Source organism: Urocampus carinirostris, chromosome 6 (genome assembly GCF_059441175.1).
Source record: "Urocampus carinirostris isolate Australia breed hairy pipefish chromosome 6, RoL_Ucar_1.0, whole genome shotgun sequence".
Taxonomy (NCBI): Eukaryota; Metazoa; Chordata; class Actinopteri; order Syngnathiformes; family Syngnathidae; genus Urocampus; species Urocampus carinirostris.
In genome coordinates, this window is record NC_142354.1 from 34,331,888 (window position 1) to 34,346,226 (window position 14,339).

A 14,339-nucleotide genomic window follows, 5' to 3' on the forward strand; every position below is an offset into this window, starting at 1 on the left:
GTGAAAGCGAAAAAACAGCTAATGCTATACAAAAATACCCGTTTTCATCTGGACATGGCCGCAGTCCAATGGAGAAGTGAGATTTGATACCGTTGGAAACACACAAAGGGGATTTCAGTCTCCTTGATGGACGTCATCTCCCAGTTTGCATCATGCCATTCGGAAAAATGTGCAGAGGCTGAAGCGTTACGTGCCTGCCGCCATGTCTGCTGATTGAATATTCTGTCCATCGGTTAAGCGGCAGTTTATTGGCGGTCAGATTACGCAAAAATCTGCCCCGAAGCGGAGTAGCTGAACACTCCAGCAGCCCAGGTTTTTTTTTCCTTTTCATCAAAAGGAACGTCATCACTTCTGATTCTTCGAAACGGAGCAAACGTGACTCAGGTCTGAAGCCGCAATCAACATTATGGATAAGACTGAAGAAATGGAACCATGGGCTCTGTTCTAAGTCAGTACACCGTGCATTGCACAGACACAAACACACATTTCTCTTACTCGCTCTCATTTTCCGTTGACAAGCGCTCTCAATCTTTGACCACACGGTCTGGAAAAATAGCACGGAGTCAGGCTGCAAAGCAAGTCTATCCCTGACCGTGATTCCTACTCACCACATTTCCATCAAGCAAAGGATCCAAACACATCCAATCCTTTCAATAACCCCCTCTTCTTACCTCCCCATCACAGTACTATGAACATTGTTAATTTTTCAGGAGGCCTGACAGGCGATTGGCTTCGAGGACAATTTATTCCATTAATCAGTTGCTGCAAACTTCAACGACACCAAGTAGAAGACAACAAAGGACACGCACATTAGACGGATGTGGAGAAAGGACAGCCAATTCACCTCTCCAAAGAAATGCGTTGTAAACAAGCGCGCCGTGTAAATCAACGTTCCAGCCTCGCTTCGGCTATTTCGGAATATGAGGCTGCTGGACGACCTTTTAAAGGAAGAGTGTAAGCCAACAGAGCTCGCGAAAAGTCCACACAAAGTCCTACCAAAAACTTGAGGACGGTTGTAAAATGTCTACAACATTGGGCAGCTAGAAATAAAAGATTACGTATGAAGGCAATGTCGACAAATGAATCAAGGGATCGAAACACGAGCAGATATCAAGACTAATTTCCGCAATGGATCCTTATTTAGATTTAACTTGCTCATTTTGGAATGTTGAAATAGGTCACTGCATACATAACCATAATTGTGTACTTTTTCCAAAACTTTTCATTTAATTATTCTAATCATCACATTATTATTGCAATTATTTTATTGATTTATGATTATCACGTATACATATATGACAACCTGTTGACATTAAAAAGTGGAAGACGTTATCACGCACTCCATTTTTATACAAAAAACACAATCTGTCTCCAGAATATAAAAAAACCCTAGGTAATTCACTTTGGTTAATTTTTGCTGTAATTTCAGAGGGTTTTTTAAATTATTCTTTTAACTTGATTTTCAAATGTTTGATATTTTTCTTGTTTTTCTAGAAATCTAGCACATATTAAAATGAACAAGAGTTATCTGCCGGCGGATCAAATAGTTTTTACCATGTTCTGACTATTTTTTTCATTCTATTTTTAGTAAGAATTTCTAGTTAAAATCAGAAAAAATGTTGTGCAAGATTTTTACTCAATTTGATATAATATATTATTTTTTTGAAATACAGTATTTAACACCATCATACAACAAAGTTATTCAATAACTGTTCTACCGCATGAGCAGGGATTTAATATATTGGGAAAAATATTGAAAAATAATCTGCTGACAACTACTGATTTGAAAAAATGTCACAATTACTTGGCTGATCACCGGGAAAAAAGCAAAAGTATTGGGAACTGGAAGGCTTTTTGTCCTATGATAATATCGGGCAATTTCCTAAGGCACATTTGACAATGTTTTAGGCACACAGGTTGAAAATGGCTGGGACAGAGCAAAATGTCACTTACCCGCTAATTGCCCTCACTTGCACTCACTTTTTCAGCCCCAGCTGCCACTCATTCCCTAATTAGCCCTCTTCCTATTTAAGCACGTCATTCTCGTTCACTGCTGGTCAGTCCGTCAGCGAACCTCAGTGCATGTAAGGCAAGCACTTTTGGCTCCGGCCCCCGGTTTGATACCGACCTGTTCCCGCTTCCTGCCTAATTCTGTCCCCTGTTTCCTGTATCGATCCCTGATCCACGCTCCGTCTCCTGTCTCGGCTTCCCGTAACCTGCCTGATTGCATCCCCTGTTTTGTGTATCGATACCCGACCACGCTTCGTCATCCAGTCCCAGCTACCCGACTTGTTCCGATCCACGATCACGCTTCGTTTTCCCGTCCCTTTTCAAGTTTGCCAGGAAAATAAGACAAATACATAAAGTAAGCAAGTAAAATCCCCCTAAATAACTGCAAAAATAAACTAAAATACATTTCCCGTATTACATACCTCCTGAGCCACCGTGACGAAAAATAATAAAATGACAAAAACTTTACATTGTCAATTCATAAAATGTAAGCTTTAAAAAAAACACTGAAACTGGTGCCAGGAATTCGATGGATGCGTTCCTCGATAATTTTAATGAAAAAATATTTGCATTGGCTGTACTTTAACCGACATATGCCCTTGGTTTTGCAAACAACACCAATCAAGTAGGGCCAGCATTGTAAGAAAACGTAGTGGCTAATATAAATTTCATCACAGAGAAACATGTATTAAAAAAAAAAACCTCTGCTACAACTTGGAAATCAAACTGGGAAAAGCCTTCTGAAGAGCCCATTGGGGGCTTTACGCATTCCCCTAATTACACCTTTTGCTTGCCCTGGTTTTGAGGCAGCAATAAACGGGGAACACGCCAAAGATTCAGAGCATGCCGATTCCTGTAAAGCGAGGACCAAGTGACACTTTGCAGTTTTTGCCTCACCTGCCCTGTCATTTTTTCTTGTGTGTGAAACATTTAACACTAACAAGGCCTTAAGGAGAGAGAGCACTTTTATTTTAATGGTTGCAACTTGTTGCAAATGAGAGGAGTTGAAAATCGTTTTAGTAGTCCAGAAAATCTCATTAGCTTTTCATTAGCCGTCTCAATGACATGGTAGGAGTATCATATCAATACTTTTTTATTGTTTGTGTCTGTGTTTTTGGTGTTTCAGCATGTTAGGTGGGGAAAATATGTATTTCCTTATTGTGTACTGAATGTTTTTATGCAGCACTTTGAGTATCATTTCATTGCCTGAAGTGCTTTACAAATAAATGTTGATTTTTGATTTGATTTTTGATTTGATTTTTGATTTGATTTTTGATTTGATTTGATTTTTGATTTGATTTTTGATTTGATTTTTGATTTGATTTTTGATTTGATTTTTGATTTGATTTTTGATTTGATTTTTGATTTGATTTTTGATTTGATTTTTGATTTGATTTTTAAATTGATTTTTTTATTGGAATTTATATTTGATTTTTTGATTAAATTTTTGATTAGATTTTTTTGAATGCGTTAATTGGGCAATTAGACATTGAGTGAGTGATGCGTGTATTCAGTTTTTAATATTAGGTAAAATGCAAGGGATATTTAATAGGATGCCAATTCATTTTTTTGACTATTATTGCAACATCATTGTTGCTATCAGCCCATTATGCTGCTGTTCGTTGTGACCCTCACCCCTTAGGGCTGATCTGTTTTTGTTTTGTATCCTTGAAGGTTTAATAAAAGGTGGGGGCATCAGTGGAGGGTTTTAGGACCAGATATAATGCTCTTATCTGAAAGATTCTCACCCTGTTCCTCTTTGCAAGTTCAAAAGGCGTTGATGTCTTCTCTCCTTATTTTAAGTGTCTAAAGTTTAAACCTAAGAGTAAGAAATTGCTTTAAAAACAAAGTGTTGAAAGTGTTGAAAATCCTCAAAGATCATAACTAGGATATTACACTTGTAATTTTGATGTTTTTTTTAATTATATAATCAGAATAAATACATGTGTTTGAATCCGTAGCATGTGTTGAACAACAACACATTAAATTGCTTTCTCAGGCACAAACTGGCGGCCTGTCCCTCCCTGCCTTCTATTCTTCTGTTTGACCCACAGTTGAAAAAAGGGAAAAAAAATTGGACATCCCTGATGCAGACGGACGGATGGATTGATGGACAGCACGTACCTTTGTTCTCTCACGAGCGAGCCCTTCTTGGAATGGGAAAAAGCGAGGAAGGTTAGCCGGCGTGCAGACTCCCTAAAATAGCGTCTGTGTTCATGTGAGGGCCAGACTCTCCCCAACGACAAGCCCAGCTCAGAGCCTGCCCTGTAATTGTGGAGAAAATAAGGACAGAAATTATATGTTTATTTTTGACAACAATTTTAATCTTCTGTGCTCGCCTTTACGAAAAAATGAGACGCCCACAAGAAGGAGATGGGAATCTGTCTTACTGACTCAAAGTGGCGCGGTTGTTTTTTTGGGCCAGTTTTTTGACCAACAAATGAAATAAGGCAAACAAACATAGATTTGCTGCTGGGAAAATAACAATATGTGAATTTTTAACATGTTTAACGATGAGGGTAAGTTTGAACTGAAAACAGAAAAAGAGAAAGGAGCTCAACGAAAACTGTGAAATAGTTTTAGCAGTATGCCTTAAACATGTTTTTTTTAAAAAACAGTAAACATACATAACAGCAATAAATGTACAGATTGTTCTTAACTCAAATGTGCTTGGAAACCACATCCATTTTCTTGTGGCTCTGTAAACAGTGACGTGCAGTCAGGGAAACCAGGCGAAGTTGGGTTTTCTTTATGAAAATTTCCGAATTTTCACATTATATCATGAATATGATTAGTACAGTTAGTGGGTAATATATTCAGAATGAGGAACGCAATTTTCTTGCCTCATGGTAGAGAGCGATAGTGAGAATAAGGATTCTGGTTCGCCACACACCAAACAAAATCATTTCTCAGTTGAGTTAAGCCATTTACTTCTGTTTTTTTGTCATAATGGAGGGTTACCTATCAATTGTTGCACTGACTTCATTTAGAAGTTACGGTGAGACAATAAAACATTTTTCTATGCTAAAGTTTATATTTTGTCTTCTTGCTCTGCCAATCAAATAATAAGATCTAAGTTCATTCATTTTTGAAAGTGAGTATGCCTCATCATATTTTTTTTGTTAGTTTTTTACCACTGGGGGATGCAAAATAATACGCACTGTCCCTTTAAGTGGCACCAACATGTTTTATTTAGGTAAGGAAAAAATAAAGCTGTTAATTTCTTTTCATCCATAAGATGTGGGAGGAACCAATTGGGTACTGATTCAATCCTTCAAGTTGGAAATATATCAAGATCTGATTCTTTTTTTTTACTCTTAGAGATTCATTGGAGTAATCCAATGGAAGGCAATGGCACATTTACCTGTTTTGGGAAGTTCGTTTTCATATTTGACAAATGACCCAAAAGAATATTTGCATCATCCTATTGATAAAATGAGCTGCATAGGTGGTTAGGCTGTTGGTGTATGAATATTACCTGTTTCTTTCAATTAATGTTCATGTAATGGGGGGTTTTATATCAAGGAAATGTTTCTTTTGTACGTGTTGAATAATAAAGATTACTCACAGAGTCATAAAGAAATGTTGATTTATTTATTTGTTCATATTGGAATATGTGTGATAGCGTTTCCATAGGTTCAATAAGGTTCACTAGTCCAGTGTTTTTCAACCTTTTTTGAGCCAGGGCATGTTTTTTACATTGGAAAATTTTTACAGCATGCCACTAACCAAAACTGTTATAAAATGACACTGAACAGTATGTGTAATTACAATATAATTTATAATACCCCCAGTTTTTACAGCACGGACACTTGACAATGACTTAATATTTGCAGACAATGATTCAGAAACGTTTTATAAAATTCAAAATTTAATAAAGTGACATTAGATAATTTCTCACATCATACCTGACGATCTCTCACAGCACACTAGTGTGTCGCGGCACAGTGGTTGAAAATCACTGCACTAGACTATATGCATCATATTTTAGTTGAGCCCTCAGTTTGTATGCAGATTTATTTAGTTGGTGTTTGACTTTGACACCTCTGTTATTGGACATCTCATGTTCAAGTGGAGTTGGTATTAATGACAACTCAGGAGTTAATTATTGGTATTAGTGTCCGTCTGAAAATTTGTGATATCAAATATCCCAAATGTTTTTTATTTTACTAGCAGCAAAAAGTGAGAAAAAACAACAACTATGTTTGGTTCAAATTCACAAAATGTAAAGAACTAACTCAATGTCAAGACACATGGAGTAGATACACTTTGAAGGGAGCGTGTGTATTATTTAGTGCCTCCTAGAGGTGAAGAAACAAACAAAATTGATTTAAATAATGAGCAAAAATACATTAACTATGGTATAAACCTGCATTTTTAAAATACTCCCAGCTCAATATATTAGCATTTGATTTACATAACATTATTCTCAGCTAAGGGAGTTGACATAATTGTCCCACATCTTGCTGCTATGGGTAACCAGAAACTCATGCGTTTTGGTCGCTTTGAGTCTCCTTAGTCTGTATTCTTCCCAATGCTTTTCAGCACTTGTTTTTGGTAGGTTTTTGGTTCTTAATAGAGCAAAATGGGTTATTTATATTTATAACCTTTTAAAATTTTAATATGATTAATACTTAATTACAGTACATTATGCATCAGTATTGTCGAATTAATTAAACAAATTCTAGCAACAAATTACACAAAGTGACCACAAGCGACAATCAAATGGTTCTTTATGAACAAAGCCAGAGACATTTCCACGAATTGCGAAGTTAATTTTACTACTGTTAATTTGCCATGTATTCCCTCTTACCATCAGTCATTTTCCTTCACAATATAAATGGCTTTTATGTAATATGATCTACCCTTTTTGGAAAAACTGTCCGACGCACGTGTGAGCCACTCAGTCAAAGTGAACTGTCATGTTGAAAAAGAGCTATCGCTTGACACCGGGATATTAAAATTGTATACAAATCTAATACGAAAGTATGAATTTTTCACTTTGGATGTGTTTTCCTCGTCTGTCTGAACTTTTTCCAAACATGAAATCTACACATACAATTTCATTGGAAAACGGGATTAGATTCAATGTTGGGACTAACGCTTTACAAAGGAAGGCGTTGCTGGAACGTAATTACATTCTCTGTAACAAGTACTGTAACACGTTATCAATAGAATTCTGTAACTCTACTGCCGTCACAACTTGCTGCGTTACTAATTTACTCCACAATTTTGTAGACGCAGTTCATGAATGTAACCTCTGATTGTTGAGTTCTCTTGCTTCACTTGCATGGTCACATGCCTGAATCTGTTAAAATCAATGCCTGGCGAGTGTTTATATTTACCTAAAAAATACAACTGAATACAGTTATGGTGGCACTAGCATGAGTACGAGGGCACTGAATATCTTCTCATGGACATATTCTCCCTTATGTGTATACTCACATCTCAACCAACAGTCAAGTCAAGTAATGTTTATTTGTATAGCCCGTAATCACAAAGAGTCTCAAAGGGCTGCATAGACTCCAGATTTTTGCAAACCACAGACTATTATTACACCATCCCCTGATCTAAGGTCTACATGAGGTCAAGGAAAAACTCAAAAACCTCAACATGAGGAAAATGGACATAAAACGGGAACAACAAAACAGTAAATCAATGAGGCAAACGTGACCACAGAATTTACGTTGAAAGTGGGTTGAATATTGGAATTTTGGTATTTTCATTCGTTCTTTTTTTTACAATGGACCATGCCTGAAGAATAGAGTAAAGTCTTGCACAGTGCCCAGAAATGGAGAAGGAGATCTTTCAGTGGTTTCAAGCCTGGAGACAAAACTGAGTGTCTCGATAAAGTGTTCGTTTGCAAGCTCTAAAAATTGCACCAGCCAAGAAATATAAAGGGTTCACTGCGTCTACAGATTGGTATACACATTTTCTTTTATTTCTTTTATTATGTGGCCATTTTTAAGCTGTTACAGGGGGGTGGCTTAGATTCGAGATTACGAGTATATACGGTAGTTTGTAACTGTATAGTTACTTTCATTGTACAACACTACTTTTAAAATGTAAGCAATCTGGGGGGTAACTCAATTACCTTTTAAATGAAAAAATAGCGACTGTAACGTTTTCTGTTACGTGCAAAACGCTGATTAGATTATGACAATTTTTCAACGTTGGCTCACTGATTGATGAGGAACCCATTGAGGAACCCATTCATGCGTCTGTGTTTGGGAAGGCGGTACTGCTTGCTTGCATCTACCAATCCGCATCCAGTTACTATTCATCTCCCTCTACCCAAGATCTGCCTCTTCCAGGAGAGCCTCAAGCCTATAATTATATGGAAGAGGGGGGGCGGGCTCATAGAGACTCAAAACACTTCCACGCGTTGCTCCAAACTTCTTCCAAACTGACCCGGGACTCTGAGCAGCACCTCTTCTGCTCCCACTACGGTTTCCTCTCGGATTTTGTTTCTCAGGGATGGCCGCATCTATTCTGGAAGTAGGGAATATCATTGTAAGTATGCAGCACTTTTTCTCCCTTTTTTTACATCAAAGTTGTTGATTATTTAAAGGAAGCCAAGTAGTTAGGTGATCATTTTTACTACTCTCTGATGCTGTTGAATGTCATTTTTATTTTTGCAACGGGGAATAAGCGTATGATACTGCACAAATTTTCAATAATGAGTGACTTAAAAACGTGAAATAATAATATCAAAAAAAATCTTCAATATTTACCTATACACCATATGCAACATACAAGAATTGAGTTTGTGAAAGCAATACAAGAATCGACTACAGTAGCATTAAATCTCTCTATTGACGCTGATTCAATACGTATTCTTTGGGTGCCAATTAATCCAAGAAACAGGAACAAAAGTAGTTCGAATCAGTGGACTACAATTCAATTGAATATCTGAAATATATGGTTCCAATATATCTTACTCAAAAAATATGAGTCCAAAAGTATCTGACATGATTTAAACCTGCAAGATTTAATGTGGTCTAGTTTCGTGTGATTTAAATAAAAAATGTACATATATAGAAAACAATTTTCCAGTTAAAATCAGATTTTTGGGTTACAACCCAATCAAATATTATTCATAATTATGTAAAGCGCCCTGCAATTGGCTGGCAACTAGTTCAGGGTGTCCCCTGCCCACTGTCCTAAGATAGCTGGGATGGGCTCCAGCACCCCCCGCGACCCTACTGAGGATAAGCGGTGCAGATAATGGATGGATTATGTAAAGCTGCACATCAATCAAAATGATCAACTACAAGTGAATAAAAACAACTGCAAGAATGTTGTGCACTGGTTAAAATTTCATACATATCAGATCATCACCTGAAGAGGGACGGCGCCACCAGGTTGTACTTGCCCAAGACACACCACAGGAAATGGTGCCGCAACGACCCTAGCCGTTAAGGGATCCAACCAACCAACCATATACAAAATACACACACACTCATTGTATATTGGTACATTAAAGATAAATTTAATAATCACAGTTTTATGCAGAAAAAAAACTTAAATACATACACAATAAATCATAAATCTAATAATTAGGTAATTTTCATATGTAAAAATCAGTCAATCAATCCTGATTTAAGAAGTTGAGAATGACATTATGCATACTCTAAAGTATTTATCGGAGGTGACTGTTAAGAATATTGAATAGTTTGCTTGAATCTGCTGGTAAAATCAATACAAAGATCAACACAAGGTTTAAAGTCAAACATGAAAAACATTTCAAATTGACAACTTCCTTCAAATAACTAAAGTTGCAGTGCATGACCTCCACAAGCATAAACATGTGCTTGCCATAGCCTCAAGCGTTTTGTTAGCACAGGAAGAGCCAGAAGGCGCGTCAGGGCAAATGTTTTTTATTAGAGTTGACAATGACACAAGTCCAGTGCACAATTTCATGCTGTGCTTCCTCCCTAGGAAGAAGCGCGTTATGGCTCCAGTCCCCTCGCTATGTTAACCGCGACTTGCAACAAATTTGGCAGCACCAGCCCAGAGAGGGACTCAGCGACACCCGGTAAGAACAACGGCCTCGCATCACTCAGGAAGCCTTACAACATGACCTCCGAACTCCAAGCGGCCAAGAACGGGCGCGGTGCCGAAGCTGGCGGGATGGCCGATTCCTACAGCAGCTCTTTCGCTGCCACCGGAGGCGGCGGACTGCTCACCCCGACTGGAAGTCCACCACCTTCCACCGGAGGTTACGCTGCAGAATACAACCCTTTTTCACACTCCTTCCAAACGTCCGTTTCACAAGACCCGTCCCTGTTGGTGTCCAAAACCCATGGCACAGCAGACTGCCTCACTAGTGTCTACACTTCCTTGGACATGACGCACGCTTACGGTTCGTGGTACAAAGCCGGCATCCACCCCGGTATTACGACCGCACAGGCTAACGCTACATCAACTTGGTGGGACGGCCACCCCAACTCGAACTGGCTGTCAGCCACCCAGCCTCAGTCGGACGGCAGTCTCCAGGCCTCTCTGCAACCAGTGGCTTCACAGGCTTCCCTAAGCCCTCAGCTCCCCAGTTACAGTCCCGACTTCACAACCTTGAACTCGGCTCCGTATCCCTCAGTGGGACTGAGCTCATCTACACACCTCCTGCAGCAATCCCAGCACATGATCCCCCAGGACATGTACAAGCCAAAGCCGGTGCAAAGTGCAGGGTTAATGGAAAACCCAATGGGGATGAAGCCGGCGAGGGTTTCAGGGGGGTACAGCACAGGATCCACACCCACAAGGTCCTCATGCGACTGCCCCAACTGCCAGGAGCTGGAACGACTGGGGGCCTCGGCCGCCTCCCTGAGGAAGAAGCCGGTTCATAGCTGCCACATCCCAGGCTGCGGGAAGGTCTATGGCAAGGCGTCCCACCTCAAAGCTCACCTGCGCTGGCATACCGGCGAGAGGCCTTTTGTGTGCAACTGGCTGTTCTGCGGCAAACGCTTCACCCGCTCGGACGAACTGGAGCGCCACGTACGCACCCACACGCGGGAGAAGAAGTTTACTTGCCTGCTGTGCAACAAACGCTTCACGAGGAGCGACCACCTCTCCAAGCATCAGAAGACCCACGCCGACTCTGCACTGCAGGGGAAAACCCCCGGCGCAGATGGAGAGACGGAGATCCGGGCCGAGGAAGCGACGGAGATCGGCGGTGTCGGTGAAACGGTTGCCAACGGAGACGAGAAGATCAGGGTGCCTGCTGGAGTGGAGAACAGCAGTGGACTTTTAGAGATCTGAACTCGTGACTACTTTCAGATCTTTTTTTTTTTACAAAAATATCAACGCAAAAAATGACTGTGCTGCGGTGAACCATAATTTCAAGAAAGAGTTCTTCAGGACTCTTTCTAACTTTTACTACCACCCCTCAAATGAAGCAGGAACCTATCAATACTAAAGATAGGTGATAATTAATGCCGAATATTGATAACTTGCATCCAAGTGCGATGCCAGATATCGGTATAGTGGTGAAAAGAGCCTCTAATAAGGTATTGGGACTATTGTAGCAAATACCCTAATTGGCTTCCTTGTACTGGTCAGTAATCGGAAAGGATTGTGAATTCCTATCGTATAAATACAATATTAGGGAACAATAATTTTGTTGAATTCCAAGATATTTATTTCTCTAGAATTTCCTAGTTATTTTTTTCAGGGGGAAGTAATTTTTATTATTGATGGTATCGGTATGTAGTGTCGCTTTTTACTCAAAGTTGGGTAGCGGTATCAGTCTGAAACAAGCAGTATCAAGCACAGTATTTTTAAAGCAATCTCTTAAATTGCTATAGTTTGCAAATACAAAATGCTACTAATTGGACAACACAATGACCTTTTAGGCGAAATCTGATTGGTTAAAAAGACAAATTTTCTTTTCAACGCATTATCTTTGTCCCCCAATCTAAACATAGCAAATTAATCTCAAAAGGCGGCCATTTTGCAACTGGTTACCCACTGAAAGTAACTTAAAGGGACAGTGTAAATTATTTAGCGCCTCCTAACTCTAAAAAACAAACCTTCCTTCATTAAAAACAACAATAATAACTTAAATAATACTATCATATAAACATGTTATTTGTTTAAATACTATATGGTTGAGGAAATTTGCATTTATTCATGATTGTCATCTTGCTGCTACGGGTAGCCAAAAACCTTCCAAATGGCTTAAAAAAAAGTGGGGTGTGTTGTTTGAAGTGTTCTTAAAAAGTTGAAAGTAAAATATTTTCTCTATTGAGTATGTGTTAACAATAACTAACTTTGTTCAAAGACCCTTTATAATTTTTTCCCACAGGCGTGCGGTTTTCTGCTAGTGTGGCATGAAAATTGTCACAGTTTAAAAAGGATTGTTTCAAACACAGTCCAACGCCATCCCAAACACCCCAGAAAATGAAAAAAGATAAGAATTTATTCCGGCGCATCTAAAAAAGGCACATATATGAACGTGCCACACAAGCAGCTACAAAATGCAGCGACATCTTGTGGTCAAATAATACACACTGTCCCTTTAAAAGCCTTGAGTGACTTCTGAACAGCCAGTAACAAAACGTTTGCTTTTGCCAACTGATATAGACTATTAAATTTAGCTGCTTAAATGTTATTTACAAAGTGTTAAAGTACCTGGGCAGATTACATTTGCATGGCAACATGTGTCTGCTGAAACCTGATTGGATTAGAAGAAGAAAATACATTAAATCCTTTCCACCTTTCACCTTTCCATCAGAAGTGGTGTAGAATCAATTGCGTTATCATAAAACGTATTTGTGCAAACAGATATCGTGTCAACAAAAGAACAATGAAGGATCAGGAATGCTCGTACGGAATTTTTGGGAAGCCAGCATCCATTTGGTTTTGTTCCCTTTCAAATGAACGCAACCACTGTGGAAATGGAATCCCGGGAGGCAGAGGGAAAAGCAGCCAAGAAGCCGCAAGACGCGTTTGTTTCAGAGCGAGACATTTAGGTTAGGACGGCGGGTTCTGAAGCAAACCTTCCGCCGAGATCTCCTTTGCAGCTGTACTTTGATACTTCTCTCATCGCTCTTCTTGAAACCATCAAGGCGCAGCGGGATTTGACGTTGCCCGTTGCCCAAAAAAAACGTGCTGTCACGTCACTAAGCTTTTCTCAGGCTTTCTAGCTTGTGTAATTTAAATACCTATTTACATGAATAATCTAATTTATCTCTTAAATTATAAACATTGCCTTGTTGCAGTGTTGCGCCTTGCAGAGGAAATGTACCGTCAGCGAGGGGTGCAAGAAGAATTGAAGCCAGCTAAATAATAATGACATGCCTTAATTTAAGACTATTTATTAGCTAAAACAAGGAAGTTAAAGATTTATTTAAGGATCTTGACGTTGACTATTTTAATGTATGTATTCTTTGTCTTGTGAAGTTTTGACACCAATGTTGAATCAAGGGCTACAAGTTTTCCCGATCTGAAATTGTAATTGAATTTCAGCCTACAGAACTGGATCGAATTTTTTCACAATTTCATTGGAAATCTTAGATACTGGTGCTCATGTACGAAGATTTATTCCAGTTTATGATTGTGCTTTTTTATCTAGCAACATCTGGACGTGATATGGAATTAATATGTGATTAAAACTATAGTTAGTCTGTATAAACAAGTGATAGATAGCATTGTCCATCCATCCGCTAAAATTAAGTTTGATATGGCTAGATAGAATCTGCTCTAAAAATAGAGCTGACCAAATTCAAAATTTGTTTGAAAAAACACTGGGCATGGATGTTTTTGTTGATATGGGCTCAGATATTATCGTATTAAATTATACTTAAGAATGCAATATCAGGAAAAAGTGGAAAACTTGTATCGGGACAAGCCTACAACATACTATATATTTGCAAAAAATATATAGATGCTTTTTTTAATCATGCTTTGTATTTCTGTTGTTTTGTATTGGAAATGTCACATTCTTAATGAAGCCATGTGCTTCAGTCAAACCCCCAAATCTGCAATGTTGGCATTTACAGCCTTTGCTTTTTTTTGCGGGATGTGAAATGTGATAATAATGTACATAGTGACGGGCATTTATGATGTACAGTACATGTAAGAGTCCTGATGTGTCAAAATGTTGGTGTTTAAAAAAAAAAAATAAGTAAAGATACTCCAAAGCATTTTGTTTGCTGAATTCTTCCTTATACTAATGTTTTACTTCCTTTTTTGTTTCCACCTCACCTACTTCATTGTCACTAGTTGGACAAAGTTGTCAGCACCCACCAATGAAGTACTCTGTTGTTAACAATTGCACCATTCTTAAGATTAAAAGGTGTAATTATCAGTCAAAGTAAAAACAAAAA

The 14,339-nt window shown here is 38.7% G+C and overlaps 1 protein-coding gene across 1 annotated transcript; it reads left to right on the top strand.

The window, feature by feature from the left end:
• Positions 1-8,487: 8,487 nt before the first annotated feature.
• On the top strand, positions 8,488-11,271 carry sp7 (Sp7 transcription factor). The gene is made up of 2 exons (XM_088337237.1): positions 8,488-8,523; positions 9,952-11,271. The coding sequence occupies exons 1-2, from the start codon at positions 8,488-8,490 to the stop codon at positions 11,269-11,271; spliced, it is 1,356 nt and encodes a 451-aa protein (XP_088193363.1).
• The last annotated feature ends 3,068 nt before the right edge of the window (positions 11,272-14,339 follow it).

Coding starts and splice junctions, on each gene's coding strand:
- sp7 (XM_088337237.1), top strand. CDS start 8,488: ATGGCCGCATCTATTCTGGAAGTAGGGAATATCATT. Junction 8,524..9,951: donor TGGAAGTAGGGAATATCATT/GTAAGTATGCAG, acceptor CTTCCTCCCTAG/GAAGAAGCGCGTTATGGCTC.